The sequence below is a fragment of the Thunnus thynnus genome, chromosome 20, assembly GCF_963924715.1.
Source record: "Thunnus thynnus chromosome 20, fThuThy2.1, whole genome shotgun sequence".
Lineage (NCBI taxonomy): Eukaryota > Metazoa > Chordata > Actinopteri > Scombriformes > Scombridae > Thunnus > Thunnus thynnus.
In genome coordinates this window covers 26,738,995-26,762,427 of record NC_089536.1, presented here as the reverse complement: position 1 = coordinate 26,762,427, position 23,433 = coordinate 26,738,995, and the positions used below count along the sequence as shown (strand labels likewise).

Sequence of the window (23,433 nt, the reverse complement as noted above, 5' to 3'; positions counted from 1 at the left end):
CGTGTCTGTTCACGGTGACTGTGCAGAACTGACCTGGAAGAAAAACATCTTTTGACCATTAACTTAGTGTAACGTTAATCTTTGAGCCCAGCGGAACCCGGACACGCCGCTTCCTGCAGCCTGCTGCCCGGACTGACGCTGTCTGCTGCACTGCTGGGTGATCACTTCCACCATCTTCTTTATATCCATAAATCAAGTTATCAATAATAATATGAATGCATGGATATGTTTGGAAGATCTAGGCGAGCGATCAGAAAGTTGTTTATGTTTCATTTACCTCGACCACACCTTCAAAAAGACTTGAACGAGTCACATGATCGATCGCTTCACTTCAGTGAACTAACTAAACTCGCATGTCTCCGCAGCTGATCTCACTAGACCTCACCGACCATGGAGATCTCATTTTCAGGCAAACGAGCTCTGGTTACCGGAGCAGGAAAAGGTAAAAACACTGAGCACAAATACACACAGAGACGTTTTCAGTAGAACAGTGACATCATCAGGCTGCTTATGAAAGCCCTACAGGACCAGCACAGGCTGCGGGCATTAGGGTTCATCCTGATAATACTAACTAAATTTCCCCACACCTAACCCCTAAGAAAATTTTGAATAATCGCCAAAAAAGTCATTTTAATATTCTAGTTGTAGTAGTTTTTCATATTTTATTTTAAAATGTAACTGTACAAATACAGTATATATTCTGTTATTTTTATCTCCTAATATGAGTTAAGTTTAGCTTTGACTTTATTATCTGCAGAAAGGAAATATGTCCTGCTGCCAGGTGAAACGTAGAACACACACACAGACTTGAACATATAGAATGCATAAAACATAGTAAATGCATAACCATTTAGATCTTAGACCCCCTACATCAGCTGACATAAAATACAATGTATATAAAGAATAGCATATAATAAACACAGAGTCAATGAACAATAATTATATGTGGAGGGGCTCCTGATAATCCATGTTGTTTTTCTAATTGCAGACCAATTTTTACCATGTTCCTTCAAAATACTTGAAAACATTTGTATATAACATTAATATGGTTTTGTGGACACAGTAACTGTATAGTTAAAAAATATATTTGAAACACAGAACACTTTGTGAAGATATTGGGTCACCATTCTCACAAAAATGACAGTGTGGAGTGCCTCAGGGGTCCATTCTTGGGCCACTATTATTCCACATTATATGAATGATTTAACAAATGTGTCCAACAGAGTCATTGATTAAAGATGTTAGCTCTGGTTTATATATTTATGTAGAATGGTAAACAAGCTATCTCTTAATATTATAAAATCAAATTTCCTTATTTTCAGTGGCAAAAAAATAAAATATATTGTAAAAATTCATCTAAGATCTCACTTGAGAGTAATGATGTGCCTCAAGTGAAAAAACTAAATTCCTCGGAATAATAATTGAGGAGAACTTGGGCTGGAGAGAACACATCGATTATGTCAGTAAAAAAGTAACCAAATCTATTCATATAATTAGGAAGTTAAGTTATTTTTAATTTATCCTTACTTTTCATACTGTGATATAATTTGGACAAGTACATTTCCCACAAGTCTTCAGAGTCTTTCTTATACAAAAATACTTGTCAGAATTGCAACATGCTCAAATCTTTGCTCCCCATCAGCTCCTCTTTTGCAAGAAACTCAGTTTCTCATTTTAATAAACATTTTCCAAACATGTACTTTTATATATGAGATACAATTAAAAACAAACAAAATCAAAAAGGAGGGAAATATTCTAGATCATTCATTTCAGGTTAACTCTCAGATTCACTCTGACTCAACTCAGTCATCTAATCTTCATCTTCACAAACATCTGACAAGCAGAGGTCAGTTCTCAATCAGATACAGGGGTCCATATTTATGGAACTGTTCTCCTTGGTTTAAAATGTCTTTGTCTCCACGGTCCTTAGAGCATATTTAAAAAAGGCTTTAATTTTGGTTTTATTATCCCATTTGTTTTAAATTTCTATTATAAATAGGGATCAAAACTTATTTTCAATATGAATGTTTTTCTTTTATATGTATGTACGTATATTATTTAGATTGAAGTAGTCAATAAGCCTACTGGGCTTTTTTCCTCTTGCTGCACATTGACTTTTTTTCTTGTTGTTTGTGTGTATTGGTTTAATTTTAACATGTGTAAATAAATAAATTCAAATAAAGTCAGAATAGAATTATTTGATCAATAACTAAGTAAACAAGATTATGAATCCAACCAGACATTTGATGTCAAGTTTCAATACTTGATAGTTTTTAATGCTCAGTGGTACAGTCACATTTTGGTGGGTAAATAAGTTGTGACACAACCCTAATCATGATTTAATTAAAAATGTGGTGATTGAAATAGAAACTAAACAATTGTATAACCTGTTACAATGTCCTTAATCATCCAGAACTTATTATTGAACAACAAAATCCAGTATACCCCCAAACTAAGATCAGGTCCAACACAGTGAGAAAATGGAATAAAAAAGCTTTGTTCCTGGAACGCAGTGTGGCAAACTGTGAGACGTGTGGAATGTGTGTGTGAGTGTGTGTGTCAGCTCTGGTGTCACAGCAGCAGCTCCACTCTGTAATAAGTCTTTGTGTTTATGGATGTTTTGTGTGTCAGGGATCGGCAGGGCCACAGCTCTGGCTCTGGCACGCTGCGGGGCAAAGGTCACGGCGGTCACACGCACACAGGCCGACCTGAACACTCTGGTGCAGGAGGTACAAAAACACACACACACACACATACACACACACACACCCCATCACCCATCTGAGGGGTCCGTATACCTGACCTCTGACCCCTCCCACACCCTCCTCTGTTTTATCTGTCATTCCATCTCTCCACTCATTATCATCTGAGGTGTCAACTTTACTCTCCACCCCACTGCCATGCTCATATTCTTCTTCTATTGTTGTCTCTCCTCATCCTCCTCTTCATATTCAGCAGTGGACGAGGAGGTACGAGTAGCTCCACTTTGGCTGATTGATTTAGTGTCTGCTGTAGTTATCGTATGATATACAAACATTATCTTACTGTGACTGCCACATCCATGTCATGTCAAGACAGTTATATTATCACAGAGTTGGTTGTGTGCATCAACAATATAACACTATATCCATTGAACTTAGCTTTCTTTACCCTGAACAACAGACTTTATCTGATGTGCGGCGTTCACATTTATATTGTTTCCAGGCACTTCAGTATTATAAGGTGCCAAGTCAGACATGTCAGAGCGTCCAAGTCGTAATTATGACTCGGATGTTGACCTGAATGCTATTTACAAGTCAGAAACTTGTGATTATGGTATCTCCCATATGACATGAATGCAGGAAGCAACTTTGCTCCTTAAATACAAAGCAAGAGTTTTGCAACTATTGTTTTATTTGTAAATAATAAGGCAATGTATAAATAATTTCAACAAAATATAAAAATGTGACTGTAGTTGTTTTTAAAAGAATACAGGGCATGTGCAAAAAAAAGAAAAGATGAATTAAAATATTTTTATGAAATTATCTTAAAAAGAAAAGAAGGAAAGATTATTATTATTATTAGTAGTAGTAGTAGTAGTAGTAGTATATAAAAAGCATGTTAAGTTGAGTAAATAATAAATGAGACATTTAACAAATAATGAATGTAAAGGATACATACAGTAAACCATTCACCTTCTCTCTTATGAACTTGCTCTGTTGCAGTTTTACAGAGAAAATTATTCTTTCAATGGCAAAAAAACAAAACAAATCCTAAATGATGTCAATCCAATGACTGTATCAGTTAAAGAGATTTCAGTACAAAGGTTTTAAATATCTGAACACTCGCTGGTTTTACTCAGTTATATGAATTTGTTACTACATGTGAGGCAATTTAGTGATTAAATCACAATATGTCCCAATTCCCTCCTAATTCCTAATAGTAATATATTCTATATACAATATTCTTATTTTTAACATAGATTTGTGAGTCATTAATACAAGAAAACAGGAAAAGTAGCATTTTGTATTAAGGAAATGATTGTGTTTGACCACATATGTGAGTAGAATGAATCAATACTGGTTGTCTATCAAAGCCTTTAATCCAAACTAATTGCAATTAGATGTTTTTCCCTTTTCCTCCATCATCTCCTTCCCCTTGTATTATCTCCACCGATGTGGTTTTGGCATCCCCTCACAGTGTCCCTCCATCACCCCGGTGTGTGTGGACCTGGCAGACTGGGGGGCCACAGAGGCATCCCTGCAGGATGTTGGCCCCATTGATCTGCTGGTGAATAACGCTGCCTATGCCAACCTGCAGCCATTTCTGGAGGTCACATCCGACCAGTTTGACAGGTAAGACAAATATGAGATATACACATGACCCCCTCAGGACAATATACTGTTTCATTGTTTGGCAAGCTGTCTTCACTGAGGTCTGAGAAAGGATGAAACAAATCTCAAACAACTATGTCCTGAATTGTCTTTCATCTCCAGGTCATTCAATGTGAATGTGAAAGCTGTGCTGCATGTTTCCCAGGTAAAATAAGCGCTCCCTAAAAGACAAACCCATATCACTACACCTGCATGTCGTGCATTCTTTTGGTTTTTGCTGTTGTGAGAGTGGACTTTCTCTTTGATAACACCATTAGTTTAAATTCAAATGTCTCCTCAGTCAAACTGCTTCTGTTGAAACACACAAAGCTCTTTCTCTGTGGTCAGATAGTGGCAGGTGGTATGAAGGCCAGAGGATCAGGAGGCTCCATCGTCAATGTGTCCAGCCAGGCGTCGCAGTGTGCCCTCAGAGACCACACTGTGTACTGTGAGTAACAGAGGAACAGCTGCGTGCCAACATTCACTTGCTCCACTTTCTAGTGTTATCTGGAAATTTCAATTGTATCTCACAATCCTTATCAGTGAATGCAGTTTGTGCCTCTGTTTAGAGATAGTTTCTGGATGTGAATCTCCTCCTTGAGCTTTCTCTGATCATCCACTGACTCCTGTGCAATGACCTTTGACCTCTTCCCAGTGGATGCTGTGATTAGTTTTGGTTTGGTGTTCACAAACAGCTGATGTCTGTTTCTGCTGTTCATTCAGTCTCTTGGCCAAGGTCCTTGCTTTTTTACCGACTGTTACATGTGATGCCAAAACCCATTCCAGTCTTCCTCTTCTTGTTATCAAAGGACGGGTTCACAATTTTTCAAATTAAGATGTGTACCAGTGTACTCTGATAACTCCCTCATGCCTGCAGTCTTAACAGGCACTTGGACACTGTTGTCAGTTTCCAGAAATGCATCACATTAGTAGTTATTATGATATTATTACTATATAAGTGTGGGTTTCAGGACAGACACGTAGTATTTCTGCCTTCACTGAAGTTCCATATTTTGGTCACGTGACGTCAGCCAACACCTTCACTCATACATGAAGACAGTGAGATATGCTAAGATTATTCTGTCAAACTACTATTCACAAGGTCTAGAGGGAACTTTCACACCTGAGAAAAGTTTAATCCAGTGCTTGGATAAAAAACAGCTGAGTGACAGGAAGTAGAAACTAATTTTTGTTGATCCTGTCCTTCTGTCTGTGTGTCTGTGTCTTCATCTTCTTTAGGTGCCACTAAAGCAGCACTGGACATGCTGACTAAAGTCATGGCTCTAGAGCTGGGACCCCATCAGGTCAGACAGAGTGGGAACTTCCCTTGATAATTAGGCTCCTTAGATACGATGGGTTTATATTTACAAGTTTATATTCAAAGGTCACAGGTTCTATATTTGGTGTTTTTTGCCTGATTGGGTTAGAAAAATGACTAACCAGTAGACTTACAGTTATACTATATGATCACGTCCAGACACATTTCTTAAAGTCGCCCTCCACTCAGAAATGTGTTTTGCTTTTACAGTAGTTGTTGGTATCTTACTGCGCAGAATATGTGCAGAGTTTGTTTTCACATTCATCTGCAGGAGGAGGAAAGTTTCTCTGTGCTCACCTTAAATCTGAGTCTAAGACACGGGTGTAGGTGCGTGATTTGTGACATCACAACTAGTTTGGAGCCAATCACGGTCCAGTATTATGACCATCTTACACAAGTGTGATGTGGGAACTTGAAGCCTCCTCATTGTTTTAACTTCCAGTGTTGTGTTCTGGTCAGATTCGTGTGAACAGTGTGAACCCCACAGTGGTGATGACTGAGATGGGCCGCCTGGGCTGGAGCGACCCTGAAAAAGCCAAAAGCATGACGTCCCGCATCCCTCTGGGCCACTTTGCAGGTCAGATACAGCAGGTTTTCTATACATGCTTTACTATCTACTTCATTGTCAAGATTGTGGTCACATGGGACAAATACATACATACATTCAATACATACAGTGAAATGTATTTTAGATTGTTATGTAGAACTATGTTTGTGTACAGCTTGAAGAAATAGTTTGACATTTTGGGAAATATGTGTATTCACTTTCTTACTGAGAGTAAATATGCAGCTACAGCTAGCTGCTGGTTAGCTTAGCAGAAAGACAGAAAACAGGGGAAACAGCTAGCCTGGCTTTGTCCAAAGTTAACAAAATCAACCTACCAACATCTCTCAGTAATAAACACAATATATGTTGTTAGTTTAATCTGTGTAAAAAAGCAAAGTGTAAAAACAAGTTGTGGATTTATGGGTGCCATGTGCCTAACTATTTCTTGGCTGGGAGCAGTGATTCTTGTCATCTCAGTGAGGTTGCCAGGTTTGGTTCCATTGTGCTTGTACAGAGACCAAAACCAAAACCTGTGCTCACTGACCTATCTGGCAGCTCGCCCTAAGTATGATGCTGCACTGTTGCTGCACAGAAATACTGGATGGTGGATAAACTGTTGATTGTCAGGAAATAGTTTCAGCACTTAACCCCTGCTAAAAGCACCATACGTAATTTTTAAATTTGTTTGTATACAGATTTAAAAAAATGAGATACAACATATTAATCAGTGAGCTTTAGAGGTGTTGGCAGGTGTATTTTTGAGATTTGGACAGAGCTTGGCTAGCCGTTTCCCTCTGCTTCCAGTCTTTATGCTAAGCTAGGCTAACCTGACTTCAGCACTGCAGTTTTTCTTAAAACCTTCATTTATTCAGGGATGTTTCTCTTAGAGCAATACTCTCTTTTTCAGGAATGCCCTGATCACATTCTCTCAGTTACACATTCATACCTGTAAGCAGCCCAGTACAACCACAGTCTGATCTGCCGGCCACTGAGCAGCTCAACTCGAGCAGTTAGTGTCAGTGTGGTAATGAGGGAGGTGCAAGCCCTGCTTCTTCACTTTTTCCACCCAGATTTATCCTGCCAGTCTGGGGAATTGTATCGGCAGCCCTCTGTTCAAAAGCTAGCTCCTCTAACCCATAGGTCACCACTGCCTTTACTTAAAACTTACTTAAAACACAGACATGAGATTGATATCCATCTTCTTGTCTCATTTTCATAATGAAAGCAAACTCTTGAACTACTTCTTGAAATCAAGGTTGTCCTCTTTCTAAAGGGACCTTTAGGGTGAGCTCATTGCTCTGCCTCCTCAGAGAGTTCATACCAGGGTGCTGAAAAGGAGGCTGATGGTTGATTCAGATTCAGGAATGTGGATTCCATCGTGGTTATGGAACAATGGACCAGCTGTTCACCCTTGCCTGCCTCTCCAGTCTACATGTTTTGTGGACTTGGTTGGGTCTGGTTATGTCCTCTTTTCAGAGCTGTGTCCTCTCTGTACTGACGTCTAGCATGTCATTGTTGCACTCCACCAAACCTTGCCATCAATTATGTTCATGGTTTTTTATCGGCAGACATTATCTCAAAGCAAGGTCAGAAAGTTAAGTCAAATCTAAATCTAATCTTTTTACCAGCATTGGTATAAAGTAAATGTCAGTTTAGTTCTTGTGCACTTTCAGCTCTTTGGATTTGGAAAGCAAAGTCTCATCTCCAGGGCTGCAATAATGCACTGTATACACACACACATTTTCAAAAGTTGCTAACCTAAGTGTTAACTGATATCCCTGTGTCTGTCTGTGTGTGTGTGTGTGTGTGTGTGTGTGTGTGTGTGTGTGTGTGTGTGTGTGTGTGTGTGTGTGTGTGTGTGTGTAGAGGTGGAGGATGTGGTGAACAGTATTTTATTCCTGCTGAGTGATAAGAGCAACATGACGAATGGAGTCAGTCTGCCAGTGGACGGAGGCTTCCTGGCCTGCTAACCAACACGACTCAACCTCAGCACGCTGTCCATTTGTTCTTCTGTCTCATGACCTCACTGTGTTATTCACACAGAGGTCAATTTACGAAATAAACACACCTACTGCACAATTGCCTTGTAGCTTTCTTGTGTTATTTGTATGTAATATTGGAGTATGTCATGGTGAAATGTATCTCCACTTTTCTTTGCCACTTATTTAAAAACATTTTCAGCAGTATGTCAGTAAACGTCACACAGGGCGTCATATATTTGCAGGTGATGTTAGAGACAATCTGTCTAATGATGATACAGAGGTTAATTTTAGATGATATGCACTGCTGCTTGTGAATGATACAATGGTAATGTCTGACACTCCAGCAGAGTTACTATCAGCCTGAGGTGCCGTGATTTATAATTGCTAGATGTGGTACGTAACTGTTAATACTGTTGTTTCTTGTGGAAAAGTAAGACAATTCCAGAATTTAATTTAGGTTTAACTGAACTGGAGTTTGTGTCTGACAACAAAATATGTCAGTAGGACAATGTTTGAATAGCTGATGGCACTAGTTCTTCTGTGTGGAAGTGAGGTATGGGGCTCTCAGAATCATGACCAAATCAAAATGTTTCATAAACAATGTTTTAAAAGTTTGCTGCAAGTAAACAGCAAACTGCATTAAATATGGTGCATCTGGGAGGTATAAGTTAAATAGAATTGTAAAAATGATTAATTTTGGATACTTTTAAACGGTGATGTCAAAATAAAAGATCTTTAATTATTTTATTTCATTATTTGATTTGATTAAATTTAAATATTCAATGTAATTATTTTATTAATTTAATGTAATTGTTCGATTTAATTATTTAATTGTATTTTAATGTATTTAAATTATGTTATTTCAATTAATTTCATTTGAATTTAATATTATTTAATTAAATCACAAGTTCATGTAATTTAAGCTTAATTTATTATTTAATCTAGTTTTTATATTTTATTCAATTTTAATGAATGATGTTTTACTTAATTTGTTCCTTGCACTTCAGTATAATGATTAATGTTTTATTTCACATTCACTCATTCGGACCTGTCACCTGTCAACGCAGACACAATGATTAAGTTGAAACATGATGTCATTCATAGCAACAGGGTCAACCCAGCCCTTCTCTTAGCTTGGGAACTCTTCCAGCTCTCAGCAGCTCTTACCAGGGAACTGTTAGCTGGGAACTTTTAGTGCCATTTAGGAGGACTAAGATAAGATCCGTCTGATCCTATGTTGTCTGGATGGAGAAACATCAGTGAAAATGCCCTGTTTGTTATCATAAATAAAATAAAGGCTTCATAAATCTGAAAGTGGGTTAAGACTTTAATACGAGTTCTTACACTTGATACAAATATATGTGGTGCAAAAATGAAGAATGTCATCTCATTGATATTTCTCTTAACTTCACCTATAACTATTATATTTTCTGGATTAACTGATTAAATCTTTATAAAATGTTAGGAAAAAGTGTAAAAGTTGTACAATTTCCTAAAGTCTCAGGTGATGTCTTCAAATTGCTTGAGTTATCTAAATAACCATCTAAAACCCAAAGATATTCAGCTCACCATCACACAAGATGAAGAAAGGCAGCAAATCGTTTCATTGGAGAAGTTGGAACCAGAGAATGTTTGGTCATTTTGTTGGAAAAATGACTTCAATGATAAATGATTAAAATAGGTACCAATTAATCTCCTTCTGATTGACTAATCATTAAATTTACCATTTAATCATTAAATTGACTAATTATCTCTTCTGTAAAGAACAAATCTGTCTAAATTAGGCCATAATCTTCCAATTATAAGATGAGATATTAACATGATATTTCCAAAAACCATGACAAGCATCATCAGTTAGGCCAAGTTTTTCCTTCCGGCACTGTTAAATGTGAAACACTAAAAACAACAAAGACCATTTTCTCCTTTATTGAATTGTATTTGCCCAGAGTTTGATTTCATTACTGGGCATTAAGTGTCACTGTCCATTTATGTCTTTGTATGTCCATATCTTCATGTGGTTGTTGTGGAACAAAGAGGAAGAAAAGGCTGTGAAGTATAGTATAGTGAAGAATAAACCATGACAGAAAGCAGAGTAGCTTACATATACATTTGTATTTAGTATACAAAAAATTGAAATATTTCACCACACAGACATGTGAAGTAATAAAAAATAAGACAAACAGTTGGAACAAGTATACAAGTCATCTTACATTACATACGTACATGGCCAATGCATTTCATCATACAACCTCTCCTAAGAATTACAGTGGGTCAAATAACCAGAGAACTTCCATGCAATAGTAGATTAGAATTTTTTGCTGCATTTCTCAGCTACATTTCGACACCTTAGCTAGGCAGGACCACACGACATTATTCAACCACACAGTTTGCTATGCCAACCAAAGACAGCGTGACAGAGTGGACTGCAGTGCTGCGTCTCGCCACACGAGGGAGACAGACACACTGCAGTCCTGCAACCATACAGAAATGCATTTCATAAAGGTGCAATCTGCACTGTTTGTCACAACAGACAAACTCCACAAAGATTGGCCCCTTTATTGTACACTGTTAGCAACACTTCTAACTTCAACATGAGTGACTATAATCCCTTTAGTTTGAGTTGTTTTAGAGTTTTAAGAGCTAAATATTAAGGTACATGTAGATAGATATTCATAACGCATTCCTTTTCTAAGGATTATTCTGTACATCACTAGATGTCATTTATCTTTCTTAATGTCAACAGATTGTTGAAAAGTCTTGTGTATTACTACAGTACAATATGAAATAGTACCAAAAACTTGACACTAAAAAACTTGGCTTAAAACAATACTGTCTTTTATGCACTACCCCAAACTGTCAAACAACGCTGTCTCAGCGATACCAGCACGTGCTCATCCACACACACACACACACACACACACACACACATACACCAGCATTCATATACACACCTGTGACACACACACACACACACACGAACAGAGACAAGATCTAAACAATGGGATAAATTAAGACAGAATATTTTAAGACCCATGCAAGCTCCTCCATCCTCAGAGGCAGAACTCAGGCAGCAAGGTTGTACAGCCCCCATGTTTGGCATGCTCATCTGTCACATGTTCACAGTTAGATGAAGTTACCCAAAGACACTTGACTAACATCAGATGTGTGACTACAGTAAATCAACAAAGAACATATCCGTGTTGGAGGAAAACACTAAAAGTAAAACGATTTCTGGTAATTTGACAAATTAATTTTAACTCAAGCTCCACTTACTAGCTTTTCCTTTAGCTTTCACCCGAGTCATTTGAGTTCAAAGTTATCACTGTTGACTGATTTCAACACTATGTTTAGTCTCTGCCATATAATCCTATAATCATTTAAAGGAAATATCTAATTGATTATTACTTGGTTTGTATATTCATTGTTTCGGCCATCGTTATTGGTACTAAGAACATTGTACTCACCAAATCAAATGTTGAGATGTTGAGAGCAGTCTATCTGACAGTTTATCCAGATGATCTAAACCACTGTGAAAGTTAGCACACCTGAAATGTTGCTAATAATCCCTCATTGCACAACAAAACTGTACAGGAACAGAAGTTTCATGTTGTATGCCAGAGCATGCATGTGCTCTGGAAATATCTAATGACAATAAATTAAATTCAAAAGTTGCCTCATCAGGAAATGCTTCAAGCTCAGGTAATAAAGCCACCTTAAGGCTCTTATTTCAGTTGATACTGTCAGGTCCAGATTAACCTGCTAGCAGGCCCTGGGCCCCAGGGCAACAAGTGAGCTGTGGGCCCCTATTGAACCCCCTTACTCCCCAACTTAAACTGGTTTGAGTTGTTTAAATACAAATGTATTTAAGAATACACATAATAGCAACAGAAATATAACAGGTAGTAATACTAGTTTTTAACACAGGGCCCTTTTCCATTATATTCCAGTACAGACTTATAACATTGCTCCTGTTTGTTTCACTGTCAGACTTGTTTGTTAAAATATTTTGCCACTTTCTAAGATCTCAGAAATTTATGTGGTGAATACAATTTTGTTATTACTGATAGGAATGATGGCCAAAGACTCTAATAAAGTAGAATTTCCAACATATTGCTCTCTTTTCTAATGGAAGGGCTACATTATTTCATCCTCAATTTGTGAAATTTTTTGTGAGTTCAGACAGTAGTGGTTTTACTGTCACTTCAGACAGATGTCAGTGTGACATTTTGTTTCAACATACTGATCTTAGATCAGAAGCTGAGGGTAACTTCAGACCTGAAGGCATTTTCACAGTTCACTTTCTAGCTAGTCAACACTGCATTAATTCAAGCAAGCATGGCTGAGAAAGAAGGGATGTTGCTGTATGAAGACAAGTAATAGAAACCTTTGTCAGCCCTCATGGCAACTTGATGTGTTTCTATGAGTACAAAGTAGGTGGACAGTCAATGTATTTCACAGAGAACCTATGAACCTATTTAGTAATGGTAAAAAAATCAGATTAAATATTGGCCTTGTTACCAATATCACTTTGAAAAAACATCAATATAAAGAAAGCAATCTCAGCAGTGCACACTCACTCTCGCTAGTTTTCTCTCATCCTCTCAGAGAAGTAGTGGTTGTTGTTCATGGTGATGTAGTGTAGTGTTTCAGCAGTGTTTCCTCCTCAGAACATGGTGCACCTTTTCCCCCTCTTCTTCACGGGCGGAGGGCAGAGCACGGCTCGGATGGCCTCGTCAAACACTGTCTTCAGGCCTCGCTGGGTCAGCGCAGAGCACTCCAGGTACTTCACAGCCCCTGAGAACCAGGAGGAGGGCATATTTCTCAGTGATATTGCTTGTCGTGCTCAAGTACAGCAATGGCTATGGAAGTTTAAATGGAGACAGTTAATATCAACAGATATGACCTCAATCACAGAGCCTCAGTATGCTTCAAACAAAGTGCTTGTTGGATCCTTTATCTGCATGTGAAACCTCCTCTCCCTAAAACTGTTCTAATGCCAGAATTGGAGGAGGTGCATCCAACAATTTTTGTAACTTTCCAAATTTGATGATCTGAAAAGCAAATAATCTAAATCTAATTAAGGCAGTGATTAGTGTGCTAGTGGTGTGCTAGTGAGAGACTCTAACTATTTCCTGACAAACAATAATATATCCATCCACCCATAACTACCTGTGCAATGTTTCCATCTGTAGTTTCCAGACACAGTCATGAGCACAGGTCTTGGTTTTTGGTTTCTCTGTACAGACACAATAGCACCAAACTATAGACTGGATATAAAGATGGACATAGCGAGGTGTGATGTCACCCGTTGGTTTCACTGGAGCTGGTTTGAAGCTCAGAGTTGCAGCTTCTGGTTGGTGCCATCTTTTCCGTTTGGAGCCAGGAGCTTCAAAATAAGGAGTGTGGAGTGTTGTCTTTCACGCTCTAGAAACACACCCAAGCTAATGCTAGCTTACTGGGAACCCCGAACACTGCACACCATTAATTACGTTAAATACTTTAGCTAAACTGTGCTAACAGGACACGTATCATAATCAAGTTACATTAAACTTAATGAAATATTACGACAATAGTCCAACTCAGTGTCTGATGGCTCAGTCTACATGTTAATTAGTGAGCTTTAGAGCTGTTGGCTGACTTTTTTCACTTTTGACACAGCCAGGCTAGCTGTTTCCCTCTGCTTGAAGTCTTATTGCTAAGGTAGGCTAACCACCTCCTATCATCTCATGCCCATAAAGAAAGCAAATAAATGTGTTTCTGTTACTTTATGTATTTTTCTGAGGACATATTCTGCACATTTCCAGGTCTATACTTATCTATCTATCTATCCATCCATCCATCCATCCACTCATTTAACTCATACTGACCCTTTATGCAGCCCCTCAGTTCAGCCTCTCTCTGAAATAGGTTTAACTCCTGTCTCTTTAAGGCCCCTCCCCCAATAAACCTATTCTGTTCTGATTGGGCCACTTGGGAGACTACGTCAAACCATGAAAGAATATAGTAGTAGGATTTCACTACTTTTTCATGTTCTTTACTCAAAATGTCAACTTCTCAAATACATCCGTACATGTTAAAGCTGAAATCTGATCTGAAATTTGAGTGGACAACGCAAACAAAAACCTTAGCAATAACCATAGCAACCAAGGCGATGGAATGGACACCATTTCTGGAAATGTATGACAAGCCGACCTCATCTCATCAGCAAGGTCGAAAAAAACGCTGCAAACAAAGCGTTCAGAGCAGGTTGAAGCCCTAACTTTTGACTTCCAGGGAGCATTTCTACATATGTTTACCTCAGGTTTTGGAACTTTGACCATGTTTAGCATAGATATCCAACAACAGAGCAGGATATAAGTGACAGAAAACCACAAAAAGCAGAATATGTCCCCCTTTAAGTCGAACTTCTTTATTTTTTATTTATTTTATGTTCAAGTGTTATATATATGTACATATATATAATTCATTTGTAATTGACTCATTGCCTTTTCTCTTTACTGGGTGTGGTTCCTTGATGAAACTTGACTCAAATGTGAACACAGCATATATCTGGCAACCTAACAGTATGTAAGGGTTAATATTGGCTTCCTGATACATCTTGTTTGACCTGATTTGACCTGATTTGCAATAAAAACTTGCTCCTTATATTTGATCTCACTGACTGCAGTGCTGATCACTCTTCATTTGTAGCAAAAGGGTAATAAATAATTAAATCTTCAGAGACAACATATCCAGTTGTGCACGTGGCACACACAGCCTCACCAATCTCTCTTGCCATGGCCAGGCCCTGCGGGTAGGTGATGGGGGAGAGCTTCTTGTCTCGCAGCCTCTCGATGGTGTCCTTGTCATCTCGCAGATCCAGCTTGGTGCCCACAAGAATGATGGGTGTGTTTGGGCAATGGTGTCTCACCTCAGGGTACCACTAAGGCACCGCACACACATCCCATATGCATATACAAAGGATAGAGTCAGTGAGAGAAGAGAAAGAGAACAGTTAGCTGGATACACACGCTGAGCATCGGGTGGTGCCTTTCCACGACGAAAGGAAATAGAAAAAGTTGTTTGTAATAGATCTGTCTGAATGGAAGCATAACTGTATGAACACAAAACATCCTCAGGCAAAGCAACCTCCAATCACATCACATCACATGATGAGAGAATCCCGTCAGACGAGAAGCATACAGACTCTACAGAGAGAGAGTGGACCTTCAGGAAAGTCTGATTTCATCTGAGAGTGTCTCATGATGCTCAGCAGATGAAACCACAGCAGGCCATCACGCTCACTCTGCAGAGTGTTTGGACTCATTCAGACCTCGCCTTACAACCCTTCTCTGTACTTCATCCCATAAGGGAATCAGTTCAAATCCAGAGGGTTCTAAGCCAAGGTCTGGACAGTTGGAGCAACGGTGTGATAAAACCAGGTGGAGCCAAAGATGTGCCTCCTTGTGGTCAGACTCGGCGTGGAGGGGACAAAGGGACGGGGTCAGTCAGAGTACTGACCTTAGCTCGGACGTTCTCAAAGGAGGCCGGACTGACCAGGGAGAAGCATATCAAGAACACATCCTGGGAGAGAACCAGAGACATGGCTAGTTGAGAGCAACATCTGTGTGTGTGTGTGTGTGTGTGTGTGTGTGTGTGTGTGTGTGTGTTTATGTGTGTATGTAACCACAAAAATGATTCTTCTTAATTTTAAATTGACACTTAAAGTCCTTTTTTTTAAAAAAGTGTGCTGTCCTCAAAGGAATTCTTGGTCAACTATTCAGTGACTTATTGACTAGTTTATTTACCATAACTAACAATTGTTTGTTATTACTATATGCCAATTATGATGTTATAACTTTTCTTTGTTTAACATCACATCACTTTGTATATCACTATTATATCACTGAACTTTCACGTAGATATGATAAATGGAGAAATGTGTGTGTTTCAGAGTTAGAAGGATCAATGTATTTTAGCATGAGAGAGTTATATTCCCTATTTTATGCAAAGTAACCAATCTCATTTGGTAATTTAGTTTAATGTTACAGGAATAATGTCATAATATGAAACATACTGTGTTCTTTTATACTTTTCATGATACTTATCTAAATCTGCCTAGTTTATTACTTACAATCTGTACTGATATTGGTTGATTGAGGTATATCGAGGTCATAGTTTGAGTGTGGGATATGCAAACTATAACACTTAATACTATTATTAAAAAATCATGTGTCAGGTCAGATACTGTATGTCAGCAGTATTCCATATTACATCCTTTACTCTTCAGGTCACACATTAGCAAGCTAGTATTGTCAGTTGCTTTAGTCAGTAACCAACACTTCCATCTGGCAGTTAGTTGGTGTAAAGATTTGGTAAAAATCAGTCTGTCCATAGGAGCTAGTTTGTGGTGTGCAACCCATTTAAATTTAGGGATTTAGTGATTACATTATAACTAGTTTGAATTTACGATCAGTTGGTGCAAGATGCTCAAAATTGAAAGTTTCAACCCACAGAGACCCATGCAGAAGCCACTTTAAACCATCTGTGAGTTGATCTACTCCTAAAAAGTTGTATACCAATATCTTTAGAGGCTTTAGAGAGAGCCGTGTGTGTGTGTGTGTGTGTGTGTGTGTGTGTGTGTGGCTGGGGGAAGAGGTTTTTGAATACCGTCTGTGGGTAAGACAGTGGTCTGAGCCTATCGTAGTCCTCCTGTCCTGCAGTATCCCAAAGGCCCAGATTCACTGGTTTCCCATCCACCATCACATTGGCGGAGTAGTTGTCAAAGCTGCAGGGAGGTGGATACTTCACTTAGTGAAATGCAAGTAAATGTACAGCAAGTGAATTGTCTTAATTCCCTACTAAAGTGCACTTTGTAGACCTATAGAAAGCCCAAGTGAAACCAGAACCGGTTCCGGTGTCAGAGGTAAGAAAAAATCAAAATCACATTGACATCTGTAATAATGCGAATGATTAAATCCAGCCTTAGAACACAACCTTATTCAACAGTATATTGTCTTAGTTTTGGGAAATTACGGTATTTTGCAACTTGGGTCTCATCAACATTTTGGCCATTCTAACCGTGGCCATGATGCTAACTTTGGACTCACCATCTCATTGTAGAGATGGTGGCTAGCTGCATATGTATGTGTCATGCTAGTGAAAATTCATGGTAGTTTTTATACGCTAATAGAAAATTATTGTTAATCAATCTTTACCTTTGTTTAAATCATGATCGGTTCTAATTATTATCTCCTACATCAAGTGCAGCAGAAGATCTTCATCTATTGATCTTCAGATATGGATAGTAAGAAAACACACCTGACTTTTCCAGAAACACAGACGAAAGAAACGCTTTACAGGAAACCACATTGAGTTACAGAAGCTAGTCTGGAGCTGATGTCAGGACTTTAGCTCTCCTTGACCTTGCTGACACAAATTCAGGGTTTACATCGAAGTAAGTTAAAATTCTTAATCAATTACAAGTTACTCATTGATTACTTGGATTATTCAGCCAGCTACTGAAAATTTTGACGTAGAAATATCAACTTCTGGCTCCTATTTTAAAGGAACACTCCCACCTTTAGGGAAACACTCTTGGTTGCACTCATTTTTTTTACCCCTGTGCCTACACACAGATAGTTCTGAGATGTGTTGTGTCTAGCTTAGCACAAAGACTGGAAGCACAGGGAAACTGCTAGCCTAGCACCATTTACTCTTAATCATGTGTCCCATAATTAATATTATTGCCAACCATTATGTTTTTTCTATAATTAACTGTATCACTTTGTCTTTCTCTAGGCAACTTTTAAGAGTCAGATACAGCATTAAATATGTACACACCTGGTGGTAATCAACAATCAGTGACATCATAACCAAGTCAAACGGTACATCTGAACCCCAAGGCTCAACTTTAAGTCTGTTAAGAATCATTGTTGTATTTCTCTTTCCTTTGTTTCCTGTGATTTCTTGACTTGTGCTGTCTAGTGGATGAATAAAATGTCTCAAAGATTATTTCAAAATATATGTGAATAAACGTGGATGTATTTTTTTTCTAATGTTAATTTAATGAACTCCGGTTTAACTTTTGAGTGCCACAACCATGTCGATTGTGGCACTAATTGTAGATTGCCACCAGGTGGTGTATGTATACTTAGGTGTAGTCTAAATGTCATTGATACATTAAAATCATTGGAGCTTAGTGTGCGATCATTGTCTTTTCAAATATGTACATTTACATTTATGTCATTAAATATGTCATTGCCATGATCAGAAGCTGATTTTTGTTGGGCATTTACAGAACCAGACAACCCATGCTGATTCAAGAAACTAATGTCTACCTAGAAAAGTAGAAAAAAACATTCAAAAAAGAAAATTATCTGCAGTAATCTAAAGCAGATTATTACAGAGGTGGGAGTGAGGAATATACTCAAGGTCCTCTATGACAGTATACAGTATGTAATTTTATATCACAGTATCAATATATGTTGATATGTTTTTTCTGGAAAATCAATAGAGAGCCTGTTCATATATAGTCTGACACGTATGAAATGCAATGATAACTAAGCCATCTCCATGACAACTCAGTAACCTCCATCTTCTGATGAAGACTGCAAAACATTGCTGAAAGCTCTGGAAAAAGCTAGAAGATGAACTAAACAGGAATGTCTGTTTTTAGTCAATCCAACAGATTAAATACCTGACAGACAAAGGTACTTCATCACATCACTCAACCTTTACTTATACTCCAGAGAATCATTGATGGAGAGCTGCATTTATAATGATTTCCAGTCAAATTTCATAAACAAAGAAAAGGAAAACAGCAAGGAGATAAACCAACAGAGAGAAGGCAACACCACAATCAATTAATAAGAAGCCATTAACATGTTCCGATTAGGGAAGATAGATAGATTAAGATTATTAAAATAAAATTCAGTGATATGAAAAAAAAGCTATAAAAAAACATTCAAAATTGATTAAAATAATTTAAAATGTAAAATAAAATACAGTAATGCAAAACAAGGTTTAAGATCAAGTTTCTAAAATGTCCAAAAGGTACGAGTGTATTGATTTGAAGAGGGGCTGTAATTTGTTCCAGGAATATATAAAATATATAATATATAAAATATTGTTATAATATATAAAAATCAAATATTGCCATAAAGCTCAGCCATAATGGATTTACACAAACACATTATTAAACTGAGAGTAGTGTGGGATAAATATCTATGCATACCATCTCATCTCATATACTGTCATGTACACTAGTATGGTGCTTTAACATGAAACCACTGCTTATGTCAAATAACAGTGAGAGTGTGTGTGTGTGTGCAGTGTGTGGTTTACTCACACAGTGGGGATGTATTCACCGGGGAAGGCATTGGTGGTGTAGCTAATCAGCAGACAGGTCTTACCCACAGCCCTGAGGAACAGAGAGGGAGAACACACAACATATGAGTACAGATTTATAATACAGCTGCACACTCGTACGTTTGTAGTGAAACTACAGGGTAGGACTAGTAGGACTGTATGTACGAGTAGATGCATGACTGTACTGTATGTGTGAGTGTACAAGCAGGCAGCTACTCTCTTTCACTGAGTGCCACACAGACACTGGCCTACATTCATGTTGCCTGAGGGACACAGTAGCCCCCTATGATAACCCCCCCCCCCCCCCCCCCCCCCCCCCCCCCCCCACACACACACACACACAAACACACACACAAACACACTTACATACACAAGCACAACCTACCTCTCTCTACATATAGTACACACAACCTCCCCTCCCCTCCCCTTCTCTCCCCTCCCACACTGTACTATACAAGCCGCAGGATGCCACACAGATTGGTGGTGGCATGGATGGGTATTGGCTGTGTGCTCATGCATGAAGTAATGAGCAATTTTGTGTGCATGTCTCCATAGACACAGCAAATGGTGGTGACACACAGTGCCAATATGTGTGAGGGTGCCATGAGACTGATTTGAGGTCAGTGAGTTTACGTGGCTGCTGCGATGGAGAGCATGACAGACAGATTGGGGATGAGAAGGAGTTTAAAGCACAGGCCCTAATACTAACAGCTTCTATTAATCTGTTCAATTCTTACAGGGAAGAAGAAGACCACACATTATGGTAAAATTTATCATGAAAGCAAAGCTCTGATGATTTAGAATCATACTGCAACTATAACAAAGAAAAGATTAGAAAAAAGAGTGATCAGAACCAGCGCAGCACAGGCCAGGATGTTGGGTCAAACTAAAATAATACTGGATCCTACATTTCCCATCATGCAATTCAGTGGTGAAACTTGTTTAAGTGTGTGTTCAGACTGAATACAAAGTGAATTATTCTAGATGGCACCATTGCTATATAAAATCAAATTCAACTCAATGAAGAAAACAGATGGGTGGTGTGACCTCAGACTAGGACGTGCACATGGTGCAAGTTGGAAATGTTACACCTTGAGTGAAAAATTCTCACAATCCTGAGGCTTTATGAATCTAGGCTAGAGGAGAAAGACGGGGGTCTGAAATAAAATAACAGGAAAAGGAGTTCCTTGTAAGTTCTCAGATCAGTCAGTCTGACTTCTCACAGTGTGTTCAGACAGAATGTGAAGAGAATTTTAAATGAGGCAAGATTGCATACAAAGTACACGGAAGTGGGTGAAAATAGATGTGAATTTACCCTGGATGGTGCAAACTGAGGGTTGAAAATGTTTCAACTTGTGTAATCTGCTGATTATTTTCTCAATCAATCGTTTTGTCTATACAATGCCAGAAAATAGTGAAAAATGCCTGTTATAACTTCTTAGAGCCCATGGTGATGATTTCAAACATCTTGTTGTCTCTGATCAACAGTCAAAAACTTGAAAAATGACTAGAACAATTATTTGATTATCAAAATTGATTATCTGTAGATGGACTAATTGACTGCTCTAAACTTGTGTAGTTGTCAGGGCTTTATAAATACATTACATGAAGGAAAGAAGACAAGAGGAAAAAGAGAGGGCTCTAAAGGAAAATATCAGGAATAACTGGAGTTCCTGGAAACGTGTGACGTGTAGTCAGGCTGAACGCTGACTGGACAATTGCATACAATATCAATGGAAATACGCAAGTGGGTGAAAATAGATGCAAATTCACCCTGCAGAGTGTAGACACATCCTTGTGAGTAGAAAATATTTCTACTTGAGCAAAATATTAGCTCTTATCCTGGAGCACAAAACAGACTTGTTATACATTTGGTAAACAGGCTGTTTGGGGAGAATAAACACAGACTGCACACAGCTCAGCAGTCAGAATCATGCAAATATAGAGAGACAAACATTAATTTCTGTCTAACCACACCTTCACACAAACACACACACACACACACACACACACACAGTCAGTGCATGACCTGCTAGCTACTTGGTGCTGATTTCTGCACAAGCTAACAGGGGGAAATGAACACAGACTGCAAAAACACTCCACATGCAAAAATATGCTTTATGATCAGTCTGACCACACCTTTAGACCCAGCCTGCCTGGTAAACATCCACCTCTGTCAAACTCCACACCTCCAGTTTGTTATTGCAGCCTTTCTGTTAAAAACATGACTCCATACACAAGCTGAGATAACCCTGATCACTTCACTGGGGTTATTTTTTCAGACATAAGAAAGCTTTGAGTTAAATCTAAGGAATAGCCCTTTAGGAGATGTACTACCTTTGAGAATCCAGAACAATGTCTTCCTGCACATATCATGTGTGATACAGGCTACAGCACCACTCTACTGTACTGTAGAGGAGGGTTAGTGTCAAAATCTGTTTTAAGACTTATGATATTAATCCCACATTTTTTTTGAAAAATTTGAGGGATTCTGACAAAACAGCATTTTAAAATTACAATTCAATTGATATTTTTTTAATTTCTAGGCCTATCATATTGTTTCTACACATTGACATTTTTCCTGGCCTTAATCAACAACCAGCACTGATATTAAGATCTAGGCTCCATGTTGAATGAAATCTTTCAGAAAATGTCAGTACATGCAGTAAGAAACGCTCAGTGAGAACAGAATGAGGGCAGCGGGGCCTGTTTGCCACTGACAGGGCCACAAATTCCTTAGCGTGCATCAGCACTTCAGCCTGCCTCCAGTGGCCTACGAGGCGTGTAGGTGTTCCCGCATATCATCCAAAGGCTCTCCCCGCTCCTACAGCTACGATAAGCTGGAGGCCACGATGTGAACAAACCGAATGCAACCACAAAGCAGATGACTGAGGAAATCTGTCGAGCATCCGCGAGCGGAGCGCAGAAAACCAGGGCGACGACAGATCAGTGAGCCCCAGCCCCTTTTCCTACATAGCATCCTCCCATCCATCCATCCATCCGTGGACACATCACTGAATCACACAGGAGAAAATCAGCCGGAGCTGCGGTCTGTAAGGATGCTCTTACCCGTCGCCCACCACCACACATTTGATCGCTTGCATTTGTACAGAAGCTGGAGGCTTTCGGGGAGCCGGCGGTGGTGGTTTAATAGATCCGACAGTGTGCGCTGAGGTCTCGGATGAGAGCAGCGGGCCAGTCCGCTCGGCGATGGAGCCGCAGTGAAAGGGGTCGATGACGAGCTGTGCCGAGCGAGTCCGGAAACTACCGAGTGTGTTTAAAGCGACAGAGAGCGGAACAGACGAGTCAGCAGCGGAAGAGAGAGAGGATTCACTTCTTCTACTTCTGTCTTTGCTTCAATCCTTTTACTGAGGACGTTACTACCACTAGCCCTCTACACTACCATTACTATTACTGTAATTCCACCACTGAAAGAAAAGATCACGTTATGAAGCACAAAAATAAAAATGATGATGCTTAACCAATATTATGACATAATGCGTCAAAATCTCATAATTCTGATTTTATCAAGCTGCTGTGCTGCACAGATAAAACAGACTTCTTATTAATCTTTTATGTAAACCATCGTAATCCCTTTCAAATCTGAATGGAAGTGTTCTCTCATTTTTCTGAGCCTCTGATTAATTTTCTCAGCTGAACTATTTTTTCTTTATTACATCAAAGGCTATTTATTGCTGCACTAACTGCTCTGAAACTGTATTCCTAATTTTTTTGTCATTTTTATTGTTCTACTTTTTAAAATTTTCTTCTTTGTATTTTTAAATATTTTCCTAATTAATGTATATGCCCTGTGTAAAGCTCTGTATTTATTTGAATGATGCAACACACATAAACTTGCCTTGCTGAACATTTATGGGGTGGCCT

General features: G+C 38.7%; 2 protein-coding genes across 3 annotated transcripts; one reads left to right on the top strand and one right to left on the bottom strand.

Moving 5' to 3' along the window:
* dcxr (dicarbonyl/L-xylulose reductase) lies at positions 1-8,298 on the top strand. The gene is made up of 9 exons (XM_067576458.1): positions 1-157; positions 366-442; positions 2,632-2,729; positions 4,180-4,334; positions 4,476-4,518; positions 4,701-4,800; positions 5,592-5,656; positions 6,130-6,247; positions 8,084-8,298. The coding sequence occupies exons 2-9, from the start codon at positions 391-393 to the stop codon at positions 8,185-8,187; spliced, it is 735 nt and encodes a 244-aa protein (XP_067432559.1). The 5' UTR covers positions 1-157; positions 366-390; the 3' UTR covers positions 8,188-8,298.
* A 1,994-nt stretch (positions 8,299-10,292) lies between these two features.
* On the bottom strand, positions 10,293-22,797 carry rac3b (Rac family small GTPase 3b). 2 transcript variants are annotated; one of them, XM_067576319.1, is made up of 6 exons: positions 22,618-22,797; positions 19,529-19,600; positions 16,849-16,966; positions 15,700-15,762; positions 14,952-15,121; positions 10,293-12,993 (listed from the first exon to the last, which is right to left on the bottom strand). In XM_067576319.1, the coding sequence occupies exons 1-6, from the start codon at positions 22,650-22,652 to the stop codon at positions 12,933-12,935; spliced, it is 519 nt and encodes a 172-aa protein (XP_067432420.1). In that variant the 5' UTR covers positions 22,653-22,797; the 3' UTR covers positions 10,293-12,932. The 2 variants fall into 2 exon arrangements, with proteins under 2 accessions (XP_067432420.1, XP_067432419.1); XM_067576318.1 differs by having other exon boundaries at positions 14,962-15,121; positions 22,618-22,794.
* Positions 22,798-23,433: the final 636 nt, after the last annotated feature.